The sequence below is a fragment of the Peromyscus leucopus genome, chromosome 10, assembly GCF_004664715.2.
Source record: "Peromyscus leucopus breed LL Stock chromosome 10, UCI_PerLeu_2.1, whole genome shotgun sequence".
Lineage (NCBI taxonomy): Eukaryota > Metazoa > Chordata > Mammalia > Rodentia > Cricetidae > Peromyscus > Peromyscus leucopus.
This window is the reverse complement of record NC_051071.1, coordinates 3,022,108-3,050,090: the sequence shown is the minus strand read 5'-3', so window position 1 is coordinate 3,050,090 and position 27,983 is coordinate 3,022,108. Positions and strand designations below refer to the sequence as shown.

Below are 27,983 nucleotides of genomic sequence, written 5' to 3'. Positions count from 1 at the left end.
AATTGTAATTACCTTCTGAAAAGAGGCAAGAAGATGTTAATGTGTGCTATGGTCACATATGAAGGGTGGGTTAATATTCAGGTTCTGCTGAGAATTGGGGTTTCGTGTTAATTTGCCTGGAAGTCAGGAAGAGGTTGTGTTTATGTGAGAAACTTGCTATCAAGTTTTTAACAGCATCCCTGACTGCTACCTACAAGATGCAGTATCAGCCCCTAGGGCAAGCAGAGACATCTCCAAACATTGGCAAATGCTCTGTGGAGGCTGCATTACCCTAGTTAGCATCACTGGCTTTCATGACCCAATGACAGAAAGGGTGCCAATTCGGCTGGGCTTCTAAAGCAACTGCAGCCAGACACCAAAGCCTCCTCCAGAACTGCAGATTTGCAAGCTGCGTTTTCTCTGCATTTCAGCTGTTCTCTCTGCAGTGCTGCGGTGAAACTGTTTACCTCTAGCACCCAAGCTCTGTTTGTTAAAACTCAGACTTCCATACAAAGCATGACCCATTCCTAATTCCAATTAGAAAAAAAAAGAAAATCCTAAGGCTTCTAACAACCTGACTGAAGCCTGGCTCCCGCCCCTGCTCTGTGACCCAATAGGCACAAAGTCATTCGGGAACACAGCAGCATCTGCAGCTGGTGTAGGTCCGAGATAGAATGAGTTTCCAAAAGGAGCATGGCCCTGTGTTGACAGAGGGTGCTTTGGGGGCAAGGAATCGCAAGCGCCCAGCACATAACCCTTTAGTGCTGACTACCAAGCCCCGCACAGCAAGCAGCCTGGACCCCAGCAGCTCACAACACGGAGGACGGCTTTCAGCATTTGAGACAGGTTTGTGGGTAGTCCTCCAAGTTCCCTGGAAAACCTCCATTAACTTTGAGATATGGGGCCAGCAGGGCACGGTACAGCTACATTTTCAGGGCTTCTCACCAAGACTCTTTATACTTCTGGATGATACGTTAGGTACCTGAAGATGGAAGTTGATGTTATTATTAGTGAATAGTGCTCACAGTCAGACATGACATTTAGTATGCTCCATGGGCTCCTAGCAAAATACACTAAAATATGATACTGCCTCAGTCAACACAAGGCCATCATTGAACAACCAGGGCCCAATTTGTGGGCTAACAGAAAACCAAATGTTTGCCTTGAAACTTTCCAACTAGTTTCAAGAATAAAATTCAAGAATATGATAATATACATATCAAATGTATATGAATGCATCCAATTCAGAATGCTAAGAGCAGCAGTCAAAGTTTAAAAAAAAAATCTTAAGATTTCCCAAAGACTAAGAGAAGACGAGAGACAGGAGATCTGAAACTCTCGCCAGCTAACCTGGAAACTAAACTCTGTGTGGACTAGAGACGCCTGCACCTTACGCTGTGACCTGGGTCTTCAATCTCAGCTTTGCCCCAGGCAGGCCTGAGTCTCCCAGAAACAGCTCCCCTCCCCCTAGCCAGGGGACAGTCAGGATCAAAAGACAAAGAGGTGGGACTTGAAGGCGTGAGAGCAACTTCTGGAGACTTCAGCCTTCACTCTTATATCCAGACGCACCTCCCAACCTCCCCACCTGTCTTGGGTCTAATGAATACGGCCTCTCTACTGCTGGGTCTAACGGTGGATTGTCTGGTTTTAGGGGCCACACACACTCCTCAGTATGCAGATCACAAAAAAAGTGGTATTTTCAGTCCTTAAATGGATTATTTAAATGTGACACACTGTCTCTAAAACCCCAAAGTTAGTCTAAAAAACAAAAACTAAAGAGCTCATTCTACATTTTAAATTGACAGCCAACAGAAAAGAATGGGTAGAGCCAGTGGTCTGTGATGTGTCTGGAGAACTGTGGACTGTTTAGACTAATGTTCCGTCACTGCCTTTATATGCACATGGTTTCTTTCCCTTCAACCTGAGAGTAGGAGACTCATGACACTGAGGACCAAGGTGGGGGTAGCAAAGATGCAAGGGGAGAGTGTGAACTTGTCACAGAGGAGACATCACCACCAGTCTCACACTTCAAAATCACAAAGGCCAGGGCTTCTACGTTATGACATCACCACATTAAGCAGCATCTTTTATGAAGTGCTCAATTCTGTTAGGTGACTTATCCCTGTAAAGTTTCCATGGGAATCATGAAGATTTGCAGATGTGCAAAAAAGAGAACTGTTTCTCAGTTTTCTCACTGCAGATGGGGCAAGCAAGCAGTTGCATAAACCTGCCATAAGCTGTCAGGGAGTCAGCACATCAACAGGCAGGGAAGCATCAAGGAAAGACTGAGACTCCACAGACACAACTCATTTTATAATTATCATTTAAAAACTAAGAGTGAGAAATAAAGCTCAATTTGGGGGATTTGGGCTACAGAGAACGGGTATGAACTTAAGTATCATTCAGACACAATTTCCATTAACTTTAAGGATCCTTCACTTTGACCTTTCAATACTAAGAATTCAATGGAAGATCCATTGTGTCCCTACTCAGTCAACAAGAACAGAGTGCCTGCCACAAGCCAGGCATTGTGTTGGAGCTGGGATACAATGGGAGTACCTCCACCCACCCAGCCTTGATCTGAAGGCACTTATACTTGAGTGGGAGCTGCCTGAGCAGGGTTAATCAGCTAATACAAAATCCACACAACCAAAGGAGTTCTCAGGTTAGGCAGTGAATGCAAGAGCTAGGGAGAAGCTGCCCAACAGATGGGCACAGAAACTCCTCTATCAGTAGATAGGGATGGATGGTGGAAGATCCAAAGTGTCTTCTCCAGTTCCTGTCAGGAGGCCTCCACTAATATTGTGTCAACACTGCCACAGAACGGGGGCTAGGAAGAAGACAGGAAGCACAGTGCCATGTGTTCTAAGCATACAGCTCACCCTACTCTGAAGAAGGCATGCATGACCTGCTACAGGTTTCATTTTCTCACGTGACTCCCAGAAAGTGCATCTATGCATTCAAGCACAGTCAGTCTCTCTTTGTGTCGGTCCTTAAACCTTCCCAGAGAGGGTGAGATCTAAGGGAGCACAGCTACCTAAAAATAATATACTAGAAGCGGTCCTAACGTTTCTGGAAAAACTCCTGGCTGGTATGCAATGATACTCCCCAAGACATCTGTCTGCACCACTGCTGCCACGAGATAAGTGGTACTAACCAACAAAGGAAAGGGTATCCCACAAGGTTGTGGTCATCTTTTGTTCTGCATTTGGAAAAAAAAAAAAAAAACTTGAACTGCTATGGCTCCTGGACAAAATGTAACAATCTGATTCATCATATCACAAACTGACTTATTTAAGGGTTGGAAGTGCATCTTATAACAAAGTCAGCAAACTCAATAAAATGAATGTACACAAAACCCATACCACTGGATAGGAGAGGGAAAGACAGGTTTCTTTTGGCACTCTCCATGTATTTTTGAAAATGGTAAATGGATACAGCAACTGAAAATTACCAAGACGTTTTTACATTTAAGGAAAAATTATTTTTCCCTAACATACAACAAAGAGTTACAGTCAGCACCAACACATTTAAAGGACTATTTTAAAAAATGGTACTCACTGGCAAAGTCCCCTCCCCCAGCCCAAGGCAGCCTTTTCTCTAGCACAGATATTGATTTGCAGGCAGCAGTGAGCACTCCCAAAACTAAACCTCCTTACAGTGTAAGCCACAGCCGATACAAAAGCTTTTGTGGAGAGAAAAGGCAGTGTCTGAGATCAAGAGGGTGAAATACCAAGTAGCAAAAATGAATCCTCTAAGAACTATCAAACCAAACAAAAAATAAAATTAGATATAAATTCACGTTTTAGACTGTGGTCAATTGAGGTCTAGACAAAACCCTATGTTTGTTCACTGCCTAGTCTCCAGTCTGCTCCAAGTTTGAAAAGGTAATTGAACACAGTCTATAATTACTGGATTAGACACAGATGGGCTCTGTACATTTCAGGGGGAAAAAAAGCACTGTTTTGATTCATTTTATGATTGCCTGTAAGGTCAGACTTTTCAGAATGTACTTTCATCTGTTAAATGGTTTCTCAAGCTCCCTAGGGAAGATCTTCAGTAACTGTGCTGTTTTAAGCAATTTGGGCCCATCAGATCCTGTCTTTGAATGTAACTAGCTGCCCATTTTCTAGTATTAGAAACCTGCATGTAGGTTAATTGCTACATCTCTTACATATTTTCTGAAGTTGCAGTTTTGGGGGGAAATTCAATATACTGTGCCTCTTTTCTGGCAGAAATTGTCTTATGATGAAGATCTTCACACACAAATGTTACAATTTGATAAATGAGCTGGCATCACTTGAAGTCCATGAAAAATACTTCCTAAACGACTCAAGTGAAAAACAAAAAAAGCAAACATTCTTCTGGACACAAGTTGTTAGCAACATTGACGTGGTTATCTTCCAGCTGGCCAACTTCGAAAGCAAAGCATATTCCTGAATAAACCCTTGGGTATGGTTCTTTAGAACTGCAAATGACTAGGAATGTTGTCTGGGCTAAAACGAAACAAGCCACACTACTTCCTAGTCTAAAAAGGAGACCCTCGCCTCACATACGCAGCACTCTCTATGCCGCAGGACAACCACGAAGTCATCACGCAGCACCGCATAAATCCCTAGAGAGCACCCTCTAATGCAGAGGCGCCAGGTCCCTGTGGAAAGCTGCACGGACTGCCAGCCCTGGCTGAAGTGCCATTGCCTTTTCTTGGTGTGCCGAAACACAGACAGAGGCTTCTCACGCGAACATCTCGGACAAGGGGCCCCCAACCCTGTCAGACAGCACGGGGAAACAGCAAGAGACTGAGGGCAGTCTGGTACCCAGACTGTGCGGTCCGCGTGGCTTTCCCACCCGTATCACGACATTAGAAACATCTTTTTTTTTTTCATTCTCCACTCCAATCATAGCTTCATTTTCTATTCCCTAAATTTGCTTCTGGTGTCATTCTGATAGAGTAGAAATGCCCTAACACCAGAAAAGTGAAAATAGAAAGTACACAATGTGGAAGAGTCTCAAAAGGTTTACATTTTAGGAAGGTGGTTTTGTATGTGTTCAATTTTTACAGCAAAGGGGAATTTATAGTCACAGAGTAAATCCTAAGTTGCTGTTCTTTATGAAATCACATGCACATAGGAAGTTTTCAGGCTGAAAACAGAAAAAGACTCACAGCCACATTTGGAACTTTCACCAACACTTCTGGTAAGACACACAAATGTGATTCATAGTCACCTCTTCCTGCCACAGAGTCACGCAGTTTCTAATGGGTGTTTTAACAAGATTTGAATGGAGGCACATTTTACAGAGGCGACTGTTTCTGTTGCTACAGATGGCTCATTGCTGCTGCTAAAAGAAGTCACTACAAGTATAATGATCTTGCACGGACCCAGGAAGTGGCCCTAAAATCAAATCTACCATAAGTTCTATCTTCACAGGAAATGAACAACTACCCCGATTTCCCATTTCACATGTATACAAATTTTCTTATACCGATTTGCTCAGAGTAAGACCGACCTGTACTGACTAGAAGCAGAGTAGCATGTAACTGCTGTTGAAAATCATTCCCAATTTCCGCCCTTGCTCTCTGCAAGGCTCATGCTCAAACCAAGATAGGATCAGAATAAGGCATTTGTACAAAACCATGACAGAACTTTGGCCTTGTGATTGTGCCGTTTTATGCTTTCTTCATGCGCTGCACATAAACCGAACAAAGCAAGTCAACTGGCGTGGAGAAACTGCCAAGGGAAAAGAGCTTCTTTAAGTCAGTCTACATGTGAATTTCAATACGTGCTTCCAGACTGACTACCAAAAATCACAACTTAATGCAGATTATGAGCACACGGCTTCCTTATGTGAGTGCTGAGGGCTTTAATTTTTCTGAATTCCTTTTCTAAACATCACCTCCTTCCCCCATTTCCTTACTTTCACCCAAAGTCACAAAAAGAGGGTCTTCATACTCCATCAACACCAGCTTGGAGCTGAGCAGCTGCAGCTCGCAGCCTAGCTGGCCTCAGAAGCATGCACTCTATCTGCTAACTCTCCCACTCCAGATAAACTGAGCTAAGTCCTGAAGCTTGCCGTAAGAAACAAAAGGAAGCTTGGAGAGATGTTTCATCTTTCTCAGAAAAGACCTTTCCCTTTTTAAACAATTTACATGATGTTTTATGGTTCTTTTAGAAGAGAATTATAGTAAGTGGCACTCCGAGTGGGCTGTGTGAACCCACAAACCACTCCTCATAAAAAGTGCTATAATTTTCCAGGACAGGGACAATAAAATATCTTACATCAGCCAAAGCTTAATCACAGTGTGACCACAGTAACAAACACATCATTTTCATGAAAATTAAGTAAGATAAACCTGACAAAAAGATGACAAAGACAAGTTCCACCAGAACTCCTCCACCTTCTCAGCACACACTATTCAGACTGTCCCTCCAAGTCCTAAGTGGCTTAAAGGACAGGTGGAAATCTAGTGCCCAAACTTTCAAATGAACTGCTACTAAGTCCAGGCAGGAAAGGTAACTGCAGCTGTGCCTCAAAAAGCATTTTAAATAAGATAAAATCTTATTTAAACCTAGCTACAATCACTAACTTCTTTCTTTCCGATCAAACTCATGAAGGGTTCTAATGAAAATTTCAAGAGATGCAGTTCCCATTTCAGGCCACTAGGGACCAATAAGTACCTTCCACTTCCCAATTTGTAACTGAGTAGTGAAAAGACCCAAGAACTCCTATCCTGGGGAAGGGAAAACATAGCCCCTCTTTCTTAACACACCGACTTCACTATGGGCAAACCAGCTGGGAAGATGCACATGCTATGGGGAGAAGAGTGAGGACCAAATGAGGTGGTTGAGAGATGGCAGTGTGTGAATCTCAGGAACCTCTTGCTTTCCTTTGCCCTGTGTTAGGATTACTAAACTTGAAACTAACAAACCAACTCTGAAAACTGGGCTTCTCTGAAGGGTGGAAGACACTGCAAACTATACAGACACAGAAAATAAAGCCTGCCTAATACAATTCCCTTAGCTGATCACAGCAGCTTGTTGCTCAGTCAAGCGTAATACTAAAATTAGGATCTGTGAGCAAGCCAAAATATCTATAAATGAGTATCATTTACAGAGTTATCTTATGATGCAGTAAGAATGGCAAAGTGAAACAGAATTTTCTACTTAAATCTGTTAATAATTACGAATTCTGGTTAGAGAGAACTATCCAAAATATTTGCATTAGTCCTTAATAGCAAACCATTGGAAGGGAACTGGAATGAAACAGTATAAAGAGTAGGGGAAAAACCCAATACATACAACCCCTTAATGATACATTTTATCGCCTTTCAGCGTCTTAAGTTAAAAGTGTGTGGCTCTTTCTAAAGCAACAAATTATACTGAATTTATTTTTTTGTACACAGCTCAAAGTTCCAAGTCTTTCCAAAAGGATGCAGTTAATCAATGTTCTCACTTCCAGGAGAACCTGGCAGATTGAATTAAATTGTAAAGACAACACACACAAAAATCCGTTCTACACACACACACACACATACACACACACACACACACACACACACACACAGAAAACACATACACACCCATATACAGAACAGTCACAATGAAGTAGCAAGCCAATAAGTAGAATCCATTATTTTTGAAGCAAAATACACTTTTATATTATAAAACATACTAGGTTTTGTTTTGCATTAGATAGTCTAGCAAGCCTTTGTGTTTACTAAAAATGTCTCCCATATACTTAAGGCCCCAAATCAGAGCTTTCCAAATGCAATCTGGGGAGAAAACAACAACAACAACAAAACCCTGATTCCCCAAAGAAGACTGTACAAACAATATATAGTTCCAAGATAAACAAGGGTACCCAAGGCCCCAAAGCTCTGTCCAGTGTAACTAGAGACCTTTCCAAAAACTTAAGATGCTTGCATATCAAGGACTACACAACAAAAAATGGTATTTACATTTAAATTTTGCATTAGCCTAAACACAACAATGCAGAGTTTATCTAATTATATAAAAATATCCGAAGAGTTTATGATGTCACTAAGTGTTTTTCACCTCATGCCATAGAATGAAACTCACCCACCCATCTAGCCCACACTCACTCTACCCAAGCCCACTGCCCTTGCTAGACTCTGGACTTAAGAGAGTGCAAGGGCAAAAGTCTCCTAAGCAAAAGAGTTCACTGTGTCTCTTTCACTCCCAGCCAGGTTTCCTCTAGGTCCCCTCACTGGCGGTTCTCTGGCCCCACAGCATGGGGTATGGGCTGATCTGCATGGCTGGCTCTACAGACATATTATGAAGCCTTTACAATTGACCACACAAACACAATACCACAATGTAGGTCAGCTTGTGTGCTCAAATGCCAAAGCAAAGCTTACATGGGAGGAAACTACAGACATAAATCTGCCAGGGTAGAATTCCACCCAATGATCCTAAAATTATTTCAAGGAATCAATCTCCAAGAATGCATCATGAAATCAGAAGAGCTGGGCTAAGCTTTGGGATTGGGGGGCCGGGGGAGGGGGGGGGTGCTGGAGAAAATGAAAGGCTTTAGAAGAGGCAGCAAAGGTCTCACCAGTCATTATATCATTGAGAAGGCTCAAACTACAGATGAAGTTAGATACTGAAGATTGTAGAACGGGTATTTAAAATTATTAACTGATCAAAAATTTGTAGTTGTCATTAAAAAAAAATACAACTTAGCAATTCAGTTCAGAAGGAAGACTATCCCCAGGAACATACACATCTGTTTAATATTACAAGCCAACTGTCAACATCCTAAGTGAAGTTTTAATTTAATATTTTTTCTTTCTTGATGTTTTACCTTTAATCAATGCCTCATGAGAGTATCAACTTTCTATAAGAAACTGTTAAATATAAAGAAATGTTATTGTAGCATGTTTATAAAATCATAGTTCGAGAACTTTTTATTTTTCCAAAGCCAGACCACAACTTAATTATCTGCAGGACATTCCAGGCTCACAATTGCAAGCTCCAGTTCCCAAGCAATTTTAAACAATATCTACTGTACAGGACAGAGGGTACACAAAAGACCGCAACATGCTTATATTTCCAAAAGTCAGCATTAGGCCCTTTCGACATGGTTTTTATTTTCATTAAACAATATTTGTTTCCTCACTAATCATTAAATGGTTTTCATCACCAGCGCCTTCTTTCCTTTCACATGTCAGCTGTTAGCATCAGTGTTTGTGTTCATAATAAATAAAAAAGTGACCCACCCAGTTACTGAAAAATGAACACACACGATGCCGGGCTCAATGAGTGTTAGGGATTCAGCAATATATTCACACTCTGAAAACCATTCTATTTTAATCTAGGCTCAAAAAAAAAAAAAAAAAAAAAAAAGACCAAAACTTAATGGACTTGGTACAATATTCTCCTTTAAATCAGATTCCAGCTTCATGGTGCTTATGTTATTGTGGGCACACAGATCCAGTCAGTGGTTCAAGACACCAACTTGGGAAAACGGAAGAGGAAGAAAAGACAGCAAGTTCAGATTCCAGACCCTGATGGAGAAGACTGGAAACTGCTGCCAATTTCTACAGATGCATGAGGAAAGTAGCCTGATTGACATAATACACCACACACTGCCCAATGTGGGCAACTAATAGAGCATGCCAGTTTTAGAAAAGTTTCTGAGGAAGGGCATTGAAAAGGGAGGGAGAGAAGAAAGGAGCAAGAGGAGGAAGAAGAGCAGGAAAGAAGACAGGAAACTATACTCTATGGTGCATTAGGGACAATCATAAAATATGTAAAATGCAGAAGAAACAAAAGAAAGTCACATCTAAGTTGGAGGTCAAACTGACAACCAGCAGAAAAACCACCCAATAAATGACCCGAAGAGCCTTCAAGGGGTCAGGCACTTGCATAGTTGCACAGGAAGCCTGTTTTCAGAGAAACAAATAGATTTAAGTCCAATAAGCTATCTCTACACTTAGACTGGTGGGCCAGTGCAGAAAGACGGGAGTGTACAAATGCAGAGCAGTCCACATTTGCTGTCTGGGATGAGCACTTTCAAAGCCTTATTCATTTTAATCCCCTCGATTGAAAAACTACTGTCTTCACCTATTAGCAGGGAGGAAAGCAGAAGTTATTTGGCCACAGGTCACTCTCCAGGAACAGAGGATCCCTGCCATTATCCTTAACCCATAAGCCATCTTTGGTGACACCACCTGCATCAAGAACTAACCTAGCTGTTAAGTGGGGGGCCCAACATGCCTGCCTTCTCCAGGGCTGATGCCTTAGGTTTCCTATGCTCTGATGACCTCTCAAATGTCTTTCCCTATGATTTACCTCAGAGCCTTTTCTTCTTCACTCTCCAAAGTCTCGGTCTTCACTTACATTCATGTCACCTGGGTCTTTGTCCCCAGCACTGAAACCAGTTTTGCAGTACCCTTCTGTCTTTACAGCTACCTGATCAATGTGTCACCTGGTTGTCAGCCATGTACCTCAGACAAGAGCACAAAATATAATCACCCACTTAGTCACCTCTAGCTCCAGCCTAGCCTCAATGACATCTTTACCATTGTCATCTCCTATATCTAATGGAGCTACTTCCGGTCAAACATGTCTCCACTGTCTTCTGTCCCTCCAGTTATGGACTTAATTCAAGCCCTACTGGGTCTGCCTAGATTTGTTACTGTGACAGCTGACTAGGTCATCATCCTTGCTGCCAGTCTGACCCACAAGTGGCAGCAGAATGAGCTTTCTAACTCTATGTGACCATGCCAGTCTGCTGATAGAAACGGCTGATAGTTCACAGCAGCCTTCAGCTGTTCCTTTCACAACTGGGAGGAGATCCCGTTGGACCCTTTAAGGTCAAGCTGAACAGTGGGCTCTCCCGTGTGGGCACTTTACTTCTACTTCTGCCGTCTGCCACTGTGGTGACAGCACTTACAACAACAGGCTTTCGTTATGGACTTAATGCCTGCCTGTCTTTTCATTAGACTCGGAGTTCTTCAGATCAGAGATGATCTTACTCATGTTTGTTTGCCAGATGGACAGTGGATGTTGAAACAGACGTGCTCAGGAGTGAGAGAGAGAAGCCCTGGTTCTCAGAGGCACTCTCAGTACTTCGTGAACCAACTATGCATTTAACATGGAGTGAGGGGCACAGCTAAGAATGCCACACAGCTCTTATGGGCCACATTATGCCCTGCTCCTTCAGAAGGGCTCTCCCATTTCCTTTGGAAAGCTCCTCCCTAGCGCTCAGCAGTCTGCAGAGCTGTGAGCTAAGAGGCCCACATATATATGCTATCCATTTCCTCTGGAGGCCTCTGACTGCACTAGCTGAGCCCCAGCATCCATGTGGGTGCTACAAGGACAGAGGCGCTCTTGTTTGGCTACCACAAGGCAAGGACTTTGGGGACCTTTAAGAGGGTTCCAAATCTAAAGTTTGTGTTTTTAAGGTGGAATATAAAGGCCCATGGTGCCAGGTACGGTAATGCATGCCTTTAATTCCAGCCCTTGGGAGGCAGAGACAGGTAGATCTCCATGAGTTCAAGGTTAGCCTAGTCTATATAGTGAGTTCCAGGACAGCTAGGAATACACAGAAAGAATCTATCTAAAAAAAAATGTGATCTGAAAAAGGAGTATAGAGACAAATAAAAATGATGACAAAGAAGTACCAGTACTGAAAGGCAGACTAGAGGGAAGAAAGGAAACTCACCATGTGGTGATATTGTTAGGTCAACTGAATTGAGCCAGTTGGTAATATCAATCCATAAATTCTTTTGATCATCTAAGCTAATATGCATTGGGGTCTTTGTAATTTGTAACTATAAGACTCCTGATAATGTAAGTATTTCTGAGAAGAAAATCAAGGTACATACTAGAGAATATACATATATATATATACACATACACACATAAAGGGTGTGTGTGTGTGTGTGTGTGTGTGTGTGTGTGTGTGTTGGAAGGGAGGTAACAACAAACACTGAGAAGTGAGAGGAGACCCCAGGTTAGACCTGACAAGACTGGGGGGAAGGAGAAGCAGCTAACAGCATACTCCAATAGGGAAGAGATTTCAAAAGAAAGCCTTCCATTCCTGACAGTGTCTACCAGGCCTTTGTAAAGCTGCTCTTTAGTAGAATTATGAAAAGAACTAAGTTTTATGAAGAGTTGGAAAAAGAAACGAAAAACAAACACAAATGATTACTTCTTTAACAACAACAAAAATAGCTTCCTAAAGAACAGAAGAGGCCTCCGGGACAAGGGAATCTGAGAAGCTCCCCCGGGAGGCAGTCTGCTGAGCTGGAGGGCTACAAGTGAGGACTGGGCTGGACTGCTCTCTAATCTCCCAGCGAGGAGGACAGAAGACTGATTTAAATTTCAGTCTGAACCCCAAGGCTGGGGACATGCTGCAGGAAGACTGCAGAGGTGGAAAAGCAACAGGAAAATGGGTTCGTGTGGCTTTTGAGGGAGCCTTATCTCTGCTGGTTCAAACAATAAACAACTATCTGGGGAGTGCCTTTCAGTCATTGTTCCAGAACCATATAAGGAAACCTTACTGTAGGCTAGACTCTGTGCTAGGCTTTGAGACTCTGTGCTAGGCTTTGGCCGTAAAAGGAGGCATAAGGACCATTAGATGTTTACATCCTCTTAAAGGGAAAAGAAACATGGAATCCTAACCTCTCCTCTTCCATCTGCTATGGTCCAAAGTAAATAATACCATGCAGGATTCACACAACAGTATTTTTCTAGTTTCACCTGGAAAGTTAAGTCTTGTATGATCGATAATAACATAAAGTAGTAATAAAAAAGGGTGTCACAGGCCATAAAGAGTTCTTCACTTAATACATAAAGCAGGCAGCAATAGCTTTGAATCAGAAGGCCAGCATAGGCTAGAATAACTCACAATTGAGAAAGTAAAGGAGAGTGAGAGGTCCATGAAGGAGAAAGAGTTGCATCTATGCAGGGGGATATAAGGCAGATGGGATTATGAACAGGACAGTTTGGTTGAAGCTGGTTAGAACCATCAGAGAAGCATGGGACTCAACCCTGGAAGGACACAGCTAGTTTTTTAAAGCCTTCTAGATACAGTAAAGTATGAGACAGTAATGAGAGCTTGTCCTATGGAAGTGAGCAGTACTGGAGGGTTTTAAGGAAGGAAGGAAGGAAGGGAGGAAGGGAGGGAGGGAGGGAGGGAGGGAGGGAGGGAGGAAGTAGATGAAAATGACCTGACTCCAGAGAGATGAGGGCCCAATGCTATCTATTCTACAGGCTAAGCTCCAGGTGGCCAGGGCCTGAACCCACACGGCCACAATGAAATGGCTATGAGAGAAAATACTACAGCTAATTCACTTCTTTCACTTCCAGATACGTGCTGGACCACGTGCTCTATGTTGTAAGGGAAGTGGGATGAAGGGCCTGCCTGTCCTCTGGGGCCTTGTCACCAAGAAGACAGGGATGGCCAGAAAGGGGAAACGAGTGAGACAACTACAAATGTGGAGGTCACTGATGGCAGCTGGTTCCTAGACATTTATTTATATGACTACACAAACGTCCAAACGTCAGACTACCGGGGAAAAGGCTGTCCTCCAAGACACCGCCACACCGCTGGTCAGTGAACCGGTCCAGAAGCAAACACCTGAACTCATCAGCCTGCACCAAGCAATGAGCTCCAAGACAGATTCTTAAACAAGAGAGGGGAGCTTAGACTGAGATGTCTCCAGATTTCACCTTCTGATGTAACTGAGGCACGGCTACAGACTTCCAATTGCTTACTCACTCCCAGACACGTATCTAGAAGCTTTTAGAAAAGTCATTACCTCTTCTTCATATCTCTTTCTTCCCTTCCTACTTAATGTAATTTTGATTTCACTTCCTCTTGTCACTGCTTGCTTACAAATCACAGCCTGTGTCTGGAGTCAATTAGGCCTATGAAGTACCCCACCACGCCTTCATTTGGAGACTCATTTATATACTTTCTTATTCGGGAGGTAGAGCTAAAAGCTGTAACTCCAAAAGTTTCCAATCAACCATCACATTCTATTCTTTGGAGAAGTATGCTTTTCTCCACTGTTAAGAAGGTGACATCAAACTATGCATTCAGCAGGAATATTTCCTTTCTACCTATATAAAGACCAACTGTGCTCCAGGAATTCACTTGCAAAACCCAGTGCTGCGTGTAGATGATAAATGCTTGATGGCAATGGTATTAAAAATCTTTCTTCCATTCAAAATTAAATGTAATTTCCTTATTACTTTAATGGAATCCCTTGGAGTTGAAGTATTTAACTAGTCTCTTTCACATCAAGTATTCACTGTGAATGCTCTTTTAATAGTAGGTGTGTGAACTGTCCACTGACAGAATGAAAACACACTTTCACTGAAACAAAAACTGGAGAAGGCCACAGCAGCTTGATTTGGAATCTGATAATGGCTTACAGATTCCATTTCAGCTCAGATTTACAGTCAGTGTGCCACGGAGCCATTTACCACCTCTAACCTTTCAGGTTGTATTTGAAAGAAAAGTATGAACTGCCACATCACTGAGAAAAAGCACACTGAAGCCAAAAGTACTTGACTTTTCTTCTGCAATGCTGAGCTAGAAAAGAAAGGAGAAAAACAGAGATCAAACAAAACTCACCTTAAAGAGAGAGGCAGAGATGAATTGTCCAAAGGGTTAGTCATGGGGTTTCCACCACGTCACTGTCTTCCAGGGTCGCCTGGAGTAGGACTGTAATGCAGCACTGGGCATGACTGGCTGGTATCACCCTACTGGCTAAATCCATCATGATACAAGATGTTTGGCATACATAGGGAAGGCTCTAGGTGGTGAGCAGACACCTAAAGGAGTCATGGGCTATGGATGCAAAGCCAATACCCAAGTGCCAAATCAACTCCTCTCATTCAGACTTCCAATATCCCACTGGAACCTCTCCCTGATGACTCCTACCAGAAGCCAGGGACAAAGGCATCCTGGCATGCTATCCTTTAAGATCTGCATCGTGGACAAAGGTAGCAGGGTTAGGCAGAGTGGATCCCCAAAACCAAGGGATATATGGCAAATCCCTGGCCTGCTCAACCTCTACCTGGGTAAGCTGAGCCTTACTCAGTCCGAGCTGCCATCCTGCATGTCCACCTTGGAGACTGTAATCATTCCTGGCCTGTCTCTCTTCTCTTTGTTCCTACATGTGGAAAATGTACTGGTCTTTAGGAGATCTACTCAAGTCACCTCTTCCCCAAAGCTGCCTTTTCACTTCACCAAGGAGTAATCTCTAGTCTCCTGAATCCTCAAAGTTCCCCTGTCAAGGGTTCATGAGCACTTAGAGGCACTTGAGAGTTTACCTGAGGTGACTTTGACTTTCTGACTCAGGGTCTCTATGAACACTTGTTTACTGTGAGTTCCCATGAAAATTCACCTCCTCTCTTTGCTGGGTTCTTAGGGCCAAAATCATGAGTGTGGCCTATCAGAGATGCTTCATAATCATTGGCTAAATAAATATCTCCTTCCAGATTCTAGGAAATTGATGGTTTTCTTAATTTATCTCAGAACACAACCAAGGTAGATTCCTTATTCTTAATGTACATAAGGGACACTGCAGTAGCTGCTATTTTCTGGGCATCTACAACGTACCAGACACCACACCAACAGCTCTGTGTAGAGCATTTCATCCAGCCCCAACAACGTGGAAACTGAGCCTTCAGACTGAGGATCTCTTGTCCCAACTACTAGAGGCTCTAACTAAGTGTCTCCTAAGGCAGGGCCTGAGCAGTAGTCAGCTTCCTCCCCCACATTAGGGTCCTTTCCTGGAGGAGGCCTATACCCAATGGCAAAATGACAGGTCCCTTGCTTCACTAGGCAATTCTAAAAACCATCTCAGCATTCAGCATGCTCCATGAAAAGTAGAATCTTATCTTCTCGTGTCTATGCCCCTATAAACTGAGTTTACTTCTTTCTCAGTGATTTCACTAACACTGAAGTTTGTTCACTATTTCCCCAGAGCATATGGCAACATCAATATTATCTATAAGAAATGTAGCCATCACTAGACAACTGTTTCAAAGAAAGAGCAAGCGAGCGAGGAAGACAGAACAGGAGAGAGAAGGGGCAGTTTAAAGATTCTCCCCCTCCAAAAGCTTGGTTCAGCAGTAGTAGTTTTATCCGCACCCCCCCCCACCCCCCACCCCGGCCAAAACTACTCAAGCACTTTCAAATCCATGTGACTTCTAGGCCAAACTGTGCCCCTAAGGTCAACAGATGATGTGGCAGCACTTCAAGGAGTAGAGCCCAGAGGCTCATGCCATGCATGCCACAGAGTGCAGCTCCATCAGGAAAAGATGGACACCGAAGAGCCTGCAGGAGCAGCATGCCAGCCATGGATGAGGTGGCCACTTACCACTCAGCCAGGGAGGTGGCTCAGCCTTCTGAACCTCATTTTCTTCACAGTCGAGGCCTTAGCTTGCAGGGCAGCCAATGACAGTTGCTACACAGGACCAGGTAGGGCAGGTGCTCAGTGACAGCAGTTACTGTTAGGCTTATTGTTTTTACAGCCAGGAAACTAAGAGGTCAGTGCAACATTTGTGGGTGATTTTCTTGGGCAGGTTAAGAGAATCTGAACTGAAACTCTAGCTGAACTATGGGAAAGTTACTCCCTTTACGAAAGGCTTTACTATACATCCTTTAAATAGGGCCCCGCCACAGCACACTTAATACATACATGCATACTGCTTACCCGTGACTTTTCTAATCAAAAGCTTTTAATTCTTCCCCAAGTCCTACCACAAGTAAAATCCCATCTCCTAAGCTCTTCGCTTCTGTTCTGCTTTCCATACAAAAATAGCATGTTAATTAAGTTCTGAATGACGGGAGCAGAAACAAGGTCGCACACCGTCCATCACTCAAGTAGCAATGGCCTCGTTGCTATGGTTAGTTCAGCTAATTGGTATTTCCATGCTTGGAGTATGGAGTTTTTGTCCTTATGGTTTTAACTCTGAGGACTTTAGGCATTGACCTTTAAACCTAACCTAACAGTGAAGGAGTTCTTCCTGTGCCCTGACACACTCTTTGGCATGCCATGTTTGCCTAATAATTCCCCTATGCTCATCAGGACCAGCAACATTACGGTCATTAAGGCTGTTGCTAACTTTCAAACTCAAAAAGACCTCTCCACATCTAGAAGCAAGGTATGTCAGCATTTATTTCCCATTTTCTTCTGTTTTTCTTCCATAACTAAATCTTTAGTCCATTCAGAGTGCACATACACTAAAACAGAGGTGTGAGAATGTTTTACATGTCTCCTTTAAAAGCATGGAGAGCTTTGAAACACCCAGTTCCAGGCTTAAAGGCCTTATGGACGAGTCATATTGCACACCTCTGTTAGGGCTAGGCTTCGGCATGCTTTGTACCTGAGAAGGCCAGTGCTCCTATTCTACCAACACATACCTTCCTGTTGTCTTCAAAAGTCAAATACCTGTCCTCACATCTGTCTTCCTAGATGAATTTTGCACCTACTTTCATGTTTCTCTCCGAAAAGTTGTTAGGATTCTGATGGAAACTGCATCAGACTTACAAGCTAATTCAGACTACCTAATCTCTCTCCAGCACTTGCTCTTCCCTCTCAGGTTCAGTGTGTGTTTCTACACACTCAGGTCTAGTGTGCATTTCTACACACTCAGATCTAGTGTGTGTTTCTACACACTCAGGTCTAGCTCGCTACAGAACTGGGTCATTCACACTTCTTTTCAAAGTTATTACTAAAAGTTCTTTTTTTTTGCTATGATTGTAAGTGCTTCTGTTACACTCTAAGTGGCCACTAAACAGATTCAAGGTCACCTCTAGTATCTGTACATTTTCATGATCAGGCCACAAACCCCACCCTACTCACCCCCACTTGACTTCACAGCACTGGCTACAAGCTGTGTACTGGCTACAAGTGGGTACTGGCCTAGTAAGCCAGAGTCCTTCCACTCACTGCAACACCCATCATCATGCTGGCCACCCAACCATTGTATTTACTCTTCAGGGCTCCACTAGCCAGAACTTACTATGACCCAAGCAGCATCAAACTTGGGACAATCCTCCTGCCACAGCCTACCAAGCGTTAGAATTATGGGCTTGAGTGGTCACACCTAGCTACCAGTTACCACCCTTTCCATATTCTCTCGGCACTCACAGTAAGTTCTCATGTAACTTCATGCTTTCAAATGATCCAGTAATCATTTTCTTCTTATCAATATTAGGGCATGCAAACTTTTTATTTGGGAAAAAAATTAAACATAAAACAAACTAAATTTCTAATTGTTGTCTTTTAAGAAGTTAGGATAAATCTGAAACAAATTTGGTAAAAATGTTCCTTTTTTAAAAATGGTGACAAACTGGAAGCAGACAGTATCAATATTTCAACAGATATTCAGGTAAATCAATTATGAGATATTTTTAATAGATATGCAGCACAATAAATTAGCAAAATACATACTAACACAGAAAAATGTTGGCCAACACAGTGAAATAGAGGAAACAGAGAAAAGGCCAAACAAACACAGGGGAGGGGTTACAAAACAGATGTATAGTTATTGTAGGAGAATTTTATATTCATTTAATTAAAAGAGTCTAGAAAGTTACACACCAAAATTGTAACAACAACTTAGTCTTCTTTTGTCTATTCTGTTTAATGAGCATATAATACATTATGATCAGATTTTAAAATGGTCAACTTCAAAATGTATGCTGATAGTAGTTCATTATGAGAGTACACACCATTATTAAACTCATTTGTTAAAAAAAATGTAAAATGCCAACTTTGAAAAAAGTCATTGTTTCATTTGGTTAAAAAAGTCTGAGCATACAGGGACTTGGGAAAAATGTCTCAAGGCAATGAGCACTTGTCATCAAGAAGAATGTTAAAATACACCCTAGGAATTTCAGGACAGAAACTGAACAAACCATGGGACTACCCCACTGCAAAGGCTCCCAAGGACCATCTACTCACAACCTCTCATTTGGAATAATGGGTGCAGAGCAGGGGTCTGCAGGGCCATACAGCTAATTACTGCCTAGAGCCAAAAGGACTTCTAACTCAAAATACACACCTCTAATTCCTTTCTCAGTTCTCATGAGTCACAATAGCTTGCTGCCTGACTCTACTTAGAGCACAGAAATCAGCTGGAGATGCCCCTGAAAAGGCAGAGGTTCATTTTAGTAGCTTCCTTATCACTGACTCTAAGTAAGAAGAAACATCTTATGAAAGGAAGAAAACACGAACTGGGGGAACCCAATTCATGAGTCCCAGGATGAGAACATTTTTACAAAGCATATGCTAGACCACACTTTGTAGGATTTCCAGACTTAGATAACTTGAAAGCCAGGAAGGAAAATGCTCTCTGCATTTAACCTTTCAACCGTGTTGCAGGTTTTTTGTGTGTAAGCTATTGGGTTCATTCAACAAGTCCATCTCTCATTCCTCAGGGTTATGCACTCTCTAAGAGGAGTTTCAAGGAGCCTCTTTTTAAGATACTTTTATTTATTTATTTTGGGGCTTTTTTGAGACAGGGTTGGCTGGCCTGGAACTGGCTGTATAGACCAGGCTGGCCCTGACCTCAGAGATCCATCTGTCTCTACCATTTGAGAGCTGGGATTCAAGGTGTGAGCCACTACACCTGATCTAATGTGTTTTAATCAAAAGGAGTCATATTATAGGAATGACTGACATTTGTAGACCTCCTTGATCTTCACCCACCAGAGGGGGCCCATATGGATTTCTACATAACAAGAAACCTCAAGCATCAAGTTCAAATGAATTCTAAAACCATATTATTCACAACATAATCACCATTATACATTTAGCATCATAGTTCAAACCCTTAAAAAGTGAAACAATAAATAAGATTAAACCACAAAGACCTTAGCAGAGCTCCTGCCTAGAGAAGATGCTCAAAAGTGACTAGGTTTAGGAAATGTGGGCTCTCCTGAGTGTATGTTACAGTACTTTCAATAAATCAACAGCCTGGCACAGTCATCTTCCCAGAGATATAGGGGAGGGGCTTCAGGACCCCATCCATACAAAATCCACAGAAGCTTGAGTCCCTTCCATAAAATGGCACAAGATTTGCCATCTTACATACTTTAAATGCTTATAACAAATACAACTCACTGCTAGGTAAGTAGTTGTTAGACTGTACTATACATTTATATAAGGCAGCAATTTCCACATAAATATTGATCAACTCAGAAATGCTGAAAATGTCCAAGGTCCTCCAGTATCAAATACTTAGCGTTCTAAGCCTGTCGGAAGGATGTCAACACGATCACTTCATTAATAGACAGCAGGCTGAATTTGGCCTGCAGACCAAAGTTTGCACCCTCATCTATGAAATCCAGAACAGCTTCATGTCTAGGGACCCAATCCATCACTCAGGTCTCCCCCAATAAGTAGTCCTTCTCATCCCAGTCTTGTCTCTGCTCCGCTGGCCCTACTGTGCCTCACTGTCTCTGCTTACACACTTCCCTGCACACTGGTACCCCGACCTAAGTTTGGTACGATGGCTCTCAACCCTGATGGCCCAATTAAATTACTGCTTTCTCTCTGAGGTTTCCATTAATTCTCCCCCAGGAGACTTAGGAGCCCTTTATCTCTATTTTCGAAGTTCTTTGTGCCCACACAATGCCTGATACACATCAGATGTTCAATCAGGTAATGGAATAAACCAATTACTAAAAAACGAAACTTTAAAAGCTGTAGTCCTCCTAAGTCCTAGGTGAAATCCAGAAGGGCAACCCACAGGAAGAACTCACAGCTGACATCCTAAGAGTCTCTGGCACTAAGCTCTACATACAGGGAACACCAGTTGTTAGAAACCACAAAGATACAACATTGTGAAGTTAAAAGGCCAGTTAGTGGGTTCCTGGGCCCTCTGGTTGGTTCCTGAGGGTCCTGAAGGAGAAGGGGAAAGGTGGAAGAGAAGGCTGGCTAATGAATGTCTCTTTTCTGTGCCCCCTACCCATCCCGGCTTTCTTCAAAGCTACTCTTTATTTGCAAAAGGTCTCTCTTTGCCTTATATTTTTAAATCGGTGTGCTTTATCACACCCCTGCTCTGCTTCTAGCTGTCATATAAGCTGCACAGTTTTCCTCTCTGCTCCTGGGGTCTCCTGCCTCCTCCTCTTCTCTCTGGCTCTTGGCACCTGCTGCCAGATGCTGCTTCTGAAATGTGTTCCCTCGCTGAAATCCCTGCTCAACAAGGATTACAGCCAATTTCTGCATAAATCTCTTTCCAGTCCCTCCAGATAACAATCCAGGTGGTTCCAGCTCACTTACTAGGCTCTAATATTGGGGCCTCTGAAAGGGAAATCAAAGAGGACCTGAGGAATTGATGCTGGAGAGTTACACTTGTCAGTCACCCCCAAACTGCACTGTGTCTGCTTCTCCTTAAGAGAAGGTCTGAACCTCATTAATAAAGCCAAAGCTACTATTTATAACAGATGCTGGGCTCAGTATAAATCTATATCTGAAGTAGTCAAGAGACCTATTAGGACTGCACATTTTTAGAACTAGAAGGATGCTTGAATAGCCCCAAAAGTGAAAGCAAAGAGATACAGTCCATTAGTACTTACTAATTCAGGAGATATGCACTGTGAACCTATATTCCTACACTGTTTTAGAAGCTATGGATTCAGTAGAGATCAGTCTTCTTTTCAGGGGAGCACACAGTCAAGTAGATAAACTAAGTAAACTATACACAATATGTTAGCAATGAAAACATTACAAGGAAGAGAAAAGAGAAGCCACTTTAATATAAAGAGGTAGAGGAAGGCCTGGCTTAGGAAACATCTGGGCCACCTGCAATCAACAGAGATCAACCTGTGTGTTTTCAGAGAGCAGTGCTCCACACAGGGGAATAAGAGCAGCAGACCCTGCGGCAGGAAGGTGCCTGGTGTGTGAGAGGACAGCAGTGAGGACAGGACGGCAGCAGGAGGAGGATGCAAGGGGAGCACTGAGAAGTGACAACAGGGAGATGACAAGGCCAAATCACCAGGTCTGAGGCCACTCTAAGAACTTTAGGGGGCCACAAAGACAGCTTGGAAGTTAAAAATACTTGCTGTTCTTTCAGAGGACTGCTGTGAGATGGTCTTTCTGTTTGCTGTAAATATGTGTTGCTACCATTGGTGAATAAAGAAGCTGCCCTGGCCTATGGCAAGACAGGGTGTAGCCAGGCAGGAAATCCAAGCAGATAACAGGGAGAAGAAAGGTAGAATTAGGGCAGATGCCAGCCTGCTGCCCAAGAAGCAACATGCCAGCAGACCAGTAATATCACGGCCACATGGCAATACACAGATTAATAGAAATGGGTTAATTTAAGATGAAAGAGCTAGCTAGCAAGAAGCCTGAACCATAGACCAAACAGTTTGTAATTAATATCAAGCCCCTGACTGGTTATTCAGGTACCAGTGGGCAGGAAAGATTTATCCAGCTACAGAGGACCTGAATTTGGTTCCTAGCACCCACACCACACCAGGCAACTCACAACCATCTGTAACTCCAGTCCTGGGGATCTGATGCCCACTTCTGGATTCTATAGGTGTGTGGACTTTGGATTTCAGCCAAGACCTAAAGTTAATGAATTCTTAAGGATGGCTAGATGAACAATAAACCAACCAATAAAATTCAACTTTCACAAAATCAAGATACAATAAAAAACAAAACTTCATTGTTTGAGCAATTTAGGGGTAGGGGGATAGAATTCTCAACAACTTAGACTCACTATAACCTTACTTGGAATCAAAACCTCTGTGATTTCTCAGAAGTTCCCATGGTCATCTAGTCTAAGCTCTCAGTCTTGTTAATGTGGTAACTGGGCCTGAGAGGTTGCAGTGACTTCCTGGCAGACCTAGTGTTAACTGAGTTTTCCTGGCGTTCTATTCCATGCTACTCAGGAGCCCCTGCTGCTCTGGATATGTTGCTGGGCTGCTCACCAGGCTCTGGGTACCTGTGTGGTAGCTCCCTTGGTCTCTGAAACCTCTAAAAGTTAACAAGGAAGAAGAGCTGCCACCACATGGCATCTCCAGGCCCAGCCCATTCCCAAAGTCATTCAAGACAACAAGCAGATGGGACACCTCGTGCAGCCTTGAGGCAGGGGGAGGGGCTTGGACTTGCCTCTACTGGATATGCCTCCCCATGGGAGGTCTTCCTTCTTGTGGGGAGAAGTGGGGGAAGGGTTGGAGGGGGAGGCTGGGGGGACAGGAGGAGGGAAGAGAGGGATCTTTGATTGGTATGTAAAATGAATGAAAAATTTTTCTTAATTGAAAAAAATAATAACAAGCAGGTAAGTTACAAGCATTTATCCTAAGAGATAAGAAATGGATGGACACACAATGTGCTCAGTAATGTCAGGTGCCATCAGGCACCAAGAGATATGTATTTGACCACCAACCCTTTGCCCCCACTCCTGAACACAGCACTCCCCTTCTAAGGTTCTGGTGGGGCTGTAATCATATCGAAGCCACCTACTGGCCACAGAATGGAACGGACTTATGGCCTAGTCAACTAAAGAACCTTGTTCCTGGGACCACAACAAAGGTTTTGGGGTTCAAGCAGAAACAGGTACATTCCTGGGGTTTTATGGATGGAAGCTACAGAAAGACACACCAAACCATTAGTTATGTGAGCCAAAACACGTATTTTGTTCTGGGTGGTTCATGAGTTACTATTACTTGTAACCACAGAATTCAGACTCTCATAGGCACTTGCACACCATTGCTAATTTCATTAGTCAAGTGACCTTCTAAAGTGGCTGTCATTCTTAGAAGAAAGGTAATTGAGGTTAACTAACTTTCCAACTTCACACAACCAGAAAGAGATTCAAATCTAAGTCCTTCTGCTCCAAGTCCCACGCACCAGGAACTCAAGAAGAAAAAACTCTTTGACATCGAAAAGTCCAACAATTTTGTTCAAAATTATTGGCGGGGGGGGGGGGGGCGATTCTGTGATTAGGAGTGCTCTTGCAGACAATTCAAGTTCAGGTCCTAGTCCAAGTCAGTTGGCTTACAACCACCTGTAACTCGAACTCCTGGGGATCTGATGTCCTCTTCTGGCCTCCCAAGGATACCCCCACATACATGGTACACAGTCACACAGGTATACACACACATAAATAAAAATAAATCTTTTAAACATTTTAGGTGGCTATTTAAGATACAAAAACAGAGAGAAAAATTAAACTAGCAAAGAGGGGGTGGCTTCTACCTCTGGCTCTAGCACATGGCCTCAGCTGCAAAGACTTGGGGTCAATCACTGTACTTGTCTGAGTGTTGTCCTCTCACCTATAAAAATAATTAGTCTGAACAAGTTGAATTCCAGGCCCTTTAAAAGCCTGTTCTGAAAAATCTAAGGTTCTGTTTAGGTATGCAATCAATTTTTTTTTTTTTTTTTTTTTTTTTTTTTGGTTTTTTTTTTTTTGGTTTTTTGAGACAGGGTTTCCCTGTATAGCTTTGCGCCTTTCCTGGCCTCGAACTCACAAAGATCTGCCTGCCTCTGCCTCCGGAGTGCTGGAATTAAAGGCGTGCGCCACCACCGCCCAGCTCAATTTTTAACCAATTGCTAGGTAGGACATCAAGCAGATTTCAACTTAATGTCAAGCCCAGCAGTTGGTAATGGCTCTTAGGGCACAGAGTTGAGGGGCTCTGAGCTACAGGATCTACTGGGAAATGAGTGCTGGCTTCTGTGGTCAGAGGCAGCACATGAGAATACATGCATAGGTTCGATGTGTTTGCCATTGCTGGTAACTCCCTTTAAACCAGATGTGTTGCTCTCTTTCCACCACTGGGACTGCCTGAACCTTCAAAGATTCGTCATCCCAGAGGCTCTTAAAGGAAAATAGTCGAAAATGTATTTTCAGAACTTGGGGAGCAGTCCAACTCATAATAGGACTCTCTCCCCACAGGGCTGCTAGCTGAACTGTACTTCTTAACTCTGCTGTCCCCAAATCCTCTATTCCTGAGGAATGAAAATCTGTACAGCGTAGTAAACCACCAATTTCAGGAAGGGCCCTCACACACCAAAACTGTGACGTCCACACACTGTGTGAGAGCAACCTCCACAACAGGTTGGCCAGACTCAGGGTAGAGGAGTGAGGACACCTTATTTTCCCTTCCTCTCACTTCAACCCAAGACATGCCGCCTCAATGTGATACATGGATAATTGGAAATATGATAATGACATATATATTGGAGTCAATGGAGGTTTTGTTGTTTGGGTTTTATTTGTTTGTTTGTTTTCGAGACAGGGTTTCTTTGTGTGGCCCCGGCTGTCCTGGGACTCACTGTGTAGACCAGGCTGGCTTCAAACTCAGAGATCTACCTGCCTCTGCCTCTGGAGTGCTGGGATTCAAGGGTTGCACCACCACTGTCTGGTGCCAATAGTTTTTAAGATCTGTTGCAAATAAAAAGGGACCATTTTATATGTAAATAAACTTTGCTTAATAGCATAGGTCTGGCTAATAGTTGCCATGGTTAAGATAACCATGTGGTCTCCTGGGTCTTCTTCAGTGCTTCACTGCCCACATAATATTGGACTGTCTAGAGAGCAAAGTTCAAACTCTGCAAAGTAATCTACAAGTCCTTCTAGATCTCCCTCAGGCTGCCACACCACTCTTATTTTTTCTGAATATCCCACATTCTCTTGTTCATCAAACCAACTTAAGTCAAGCTGGTGCTACCTCATGCCTTTATGCATGTTGGCCTCTTTAAAAAAAAAAACATATTTTGTTTATTCACTGAAAACTCCATATGATGTGTTTTGATCATATTTGCCCCTATTCCCTCTATCTTCTCTCAAATCCCCTCCCACTTCCTTACCTTCCCCAACTTCAATCCCCCCCCCTTTTAAAAATGAACTCAAGTCCAACTGCCCATATAATCCTGGGTGTGTGGCCATACAGGAATATGGGGGACCAACCAGCATGCTGGTACCTTAGCCTGAGATGTCCTTCCTGCAATGAAACGAACTACTCTTGTGTGTTTGAGATCATTGTCCCATAAAGCCTTTCCCCCAAGTGGAACTAACCACATTCTTCCTTGTGCACTACAGAATACCTGCAGGGCTCACCACATGAGTTTTGTTTATATATCTCTCTCCTCCACAACTGCAATATTTTGTTACTCTAAAATAGAGCTGATCAGAAGGTAAGCACTAAGTAGATGTTTATTGTAGGGGTGGGGGCGGGAGAGGTATTTATCTGGTCCATGATCTCTGTTGTGCCTAGACATTATCTGTAAACAGCCATTAACTCATACATATGTATATTAATTCAAAAATTTCTGAGTGGCTTCTGGGTGTGGGGGCCTGCCCATGCCATTAGTCTCAGCATTTGAGAGGCAGAGGAGGCCACCTTTCTGTGAGTTCAAGGCCAGCCTAGTCTACCTGGAAAGATCCTGTCTCAAAAAAAGAAAGTGTCCAGCATTGAACTATGTGCCAAGCATATGTGGGCTTACTGGTCAACCAATGAAGCTTAAAGTTTAGGTCCCCCTGACTTGTAACTTTCAATGCTGTGTGTGTGTGTGTGTGTGTGTGTGTGTGTGTGTGTGTGTGTGTTTCTTAAAAAGGGCAGACAGACTGTATATGCCTCTGGTGCCACAAAAACATCTACCCTTAGCGTCACAGGTACAAAGGGATATAATGCAAACATTATATCTCTTCTTTTTCCTGTTTAGTGGAGAAAACAGTCAACTATTTGTTCATTCATTCATTCGAGGAGCATTTACTAAGCAATGTTGTTAGTCACACATGCAGAGATAATGTCAACACTGTTCCTGACCTTATGGGGAAGGTTCCTACTTTGGAGACAAATGAAAGCCAGTTGTGTTCAGGGGACAGAAAGCAGTTTAGAGGACAGTGACACTTGGTGTTGGTAAAAGATTATCCTAAACCAGTCTCGGGAGGTACTGAGTCCTATCTATTACTGGAGGAGGGGGGATAATGGAGAATTCAGCTGAGCGTGGATTGTAAACCCTATACGCAAGAGGAGGCCCAAACATGTACAAGAAAGAGGCAAAGGTAAAGTGGTGAACGTTGCGTCAGGAAGCGAAGGAATGTGGGAACTTTTCACTGGCACTCAAGTCAGCAGTGAGGGCGAACTCCCTGCCTCAACTTAGCCACCAACTTCCTGATTACATGGATAACCCAACACCTCTTCAAGTCTTGCTATTCCTACAATCTTCGGATATGCGTCCCTCTTCCCTAGAATAAACTCGTCGCCGCCCCTAGCCAGCTGTCGGCTCCGTGAGACCGACTCTTGTGTCTCGTTGAAGACCCCCTCTCTTCACTCAGGGCTCACAAGACTGGGTCGAGTTTGGGGTCCAGGGTCCCGGGTGCGGATCCGCCCCCATCTCCCACTCGCCGCTTCCATAGCAACCAGCTTACCACTTCACGGGCCCGGCTGGAGAAGTCTCCTTTGGGCCGAGGGCTTCGGCGGAACAGCTCATCCCGGCTGCCATCGGCCCCGCCACCCACCGCCACTCCCAAAGCCTTGTTCCGTGTCTTCACAGTCTTGACACTTGCCCGGAAGAGGAGCGTGATGTCCACCGCCATAGCGACCCACACCGCGGCCAGAAGCCGGTCGGCACACGTCAGCAGTAGGCGACCCCAGCAAGAACCCGGTCGGTCGCTGAGGGACGTTCCGTTTTCGCACGCTTCCGCCTGGGAACCGTGGGCAGAGAAGAAAGGTTCCGCTCTCCGCCGTGTACCACGGAGAGTGGAGAAAGGTTCCGGCCTCCTTTCGGAATGAGGTATCTCCACTCCAGGCGGAGACATGCGTGTGTCAGCAGCCGTTTCTCCTCGCTGCAAACTTACGGCAAGCTCAGACGCTCGGAAACTTCCCGGCACGCTGAGAACTGGGGTTCAAGGAATGACCATGAAGCCAGAAAGATCGCTCCCTTAGGTCTGTTTAGAAGGTGGCCGGCTTGGTTGACAGGTGGGAGGAGTACCACCTTTGACCTTCGGCGTCAAGGGTTCCCCTTGAGAAGCAATGATTGATGACCATCTGGGCGC

The 27,983-nt window shown here is 43.5% G+C and overlaps 1 protein-coding gene across 1 annotated transcript in view; it reads right to left on the bottom strand.

Moving 5' to 3' along the window:
- The window catches only part of Stx18 (syntaxin 18), a 98,783-nt gene extending 71,154 nt beyond the window's left edge, over nt 1-27,629 (bottom strand). Inside the window, exon 1 of the mRNA XM_028882362.2 lies at nt 27,357-27,629. Coding sequence (XP_028738195.1) covers nt 27,357-27,524 — 168 coding nt within the window. The 5' untranslated portion in view covers nt 27,525-27,629. The remainder of the gene's footprint in view (nt 1-27,356) is intronic.
- Nucleotides 27,630-27,983: the final 354 nt, after the last annotated feature.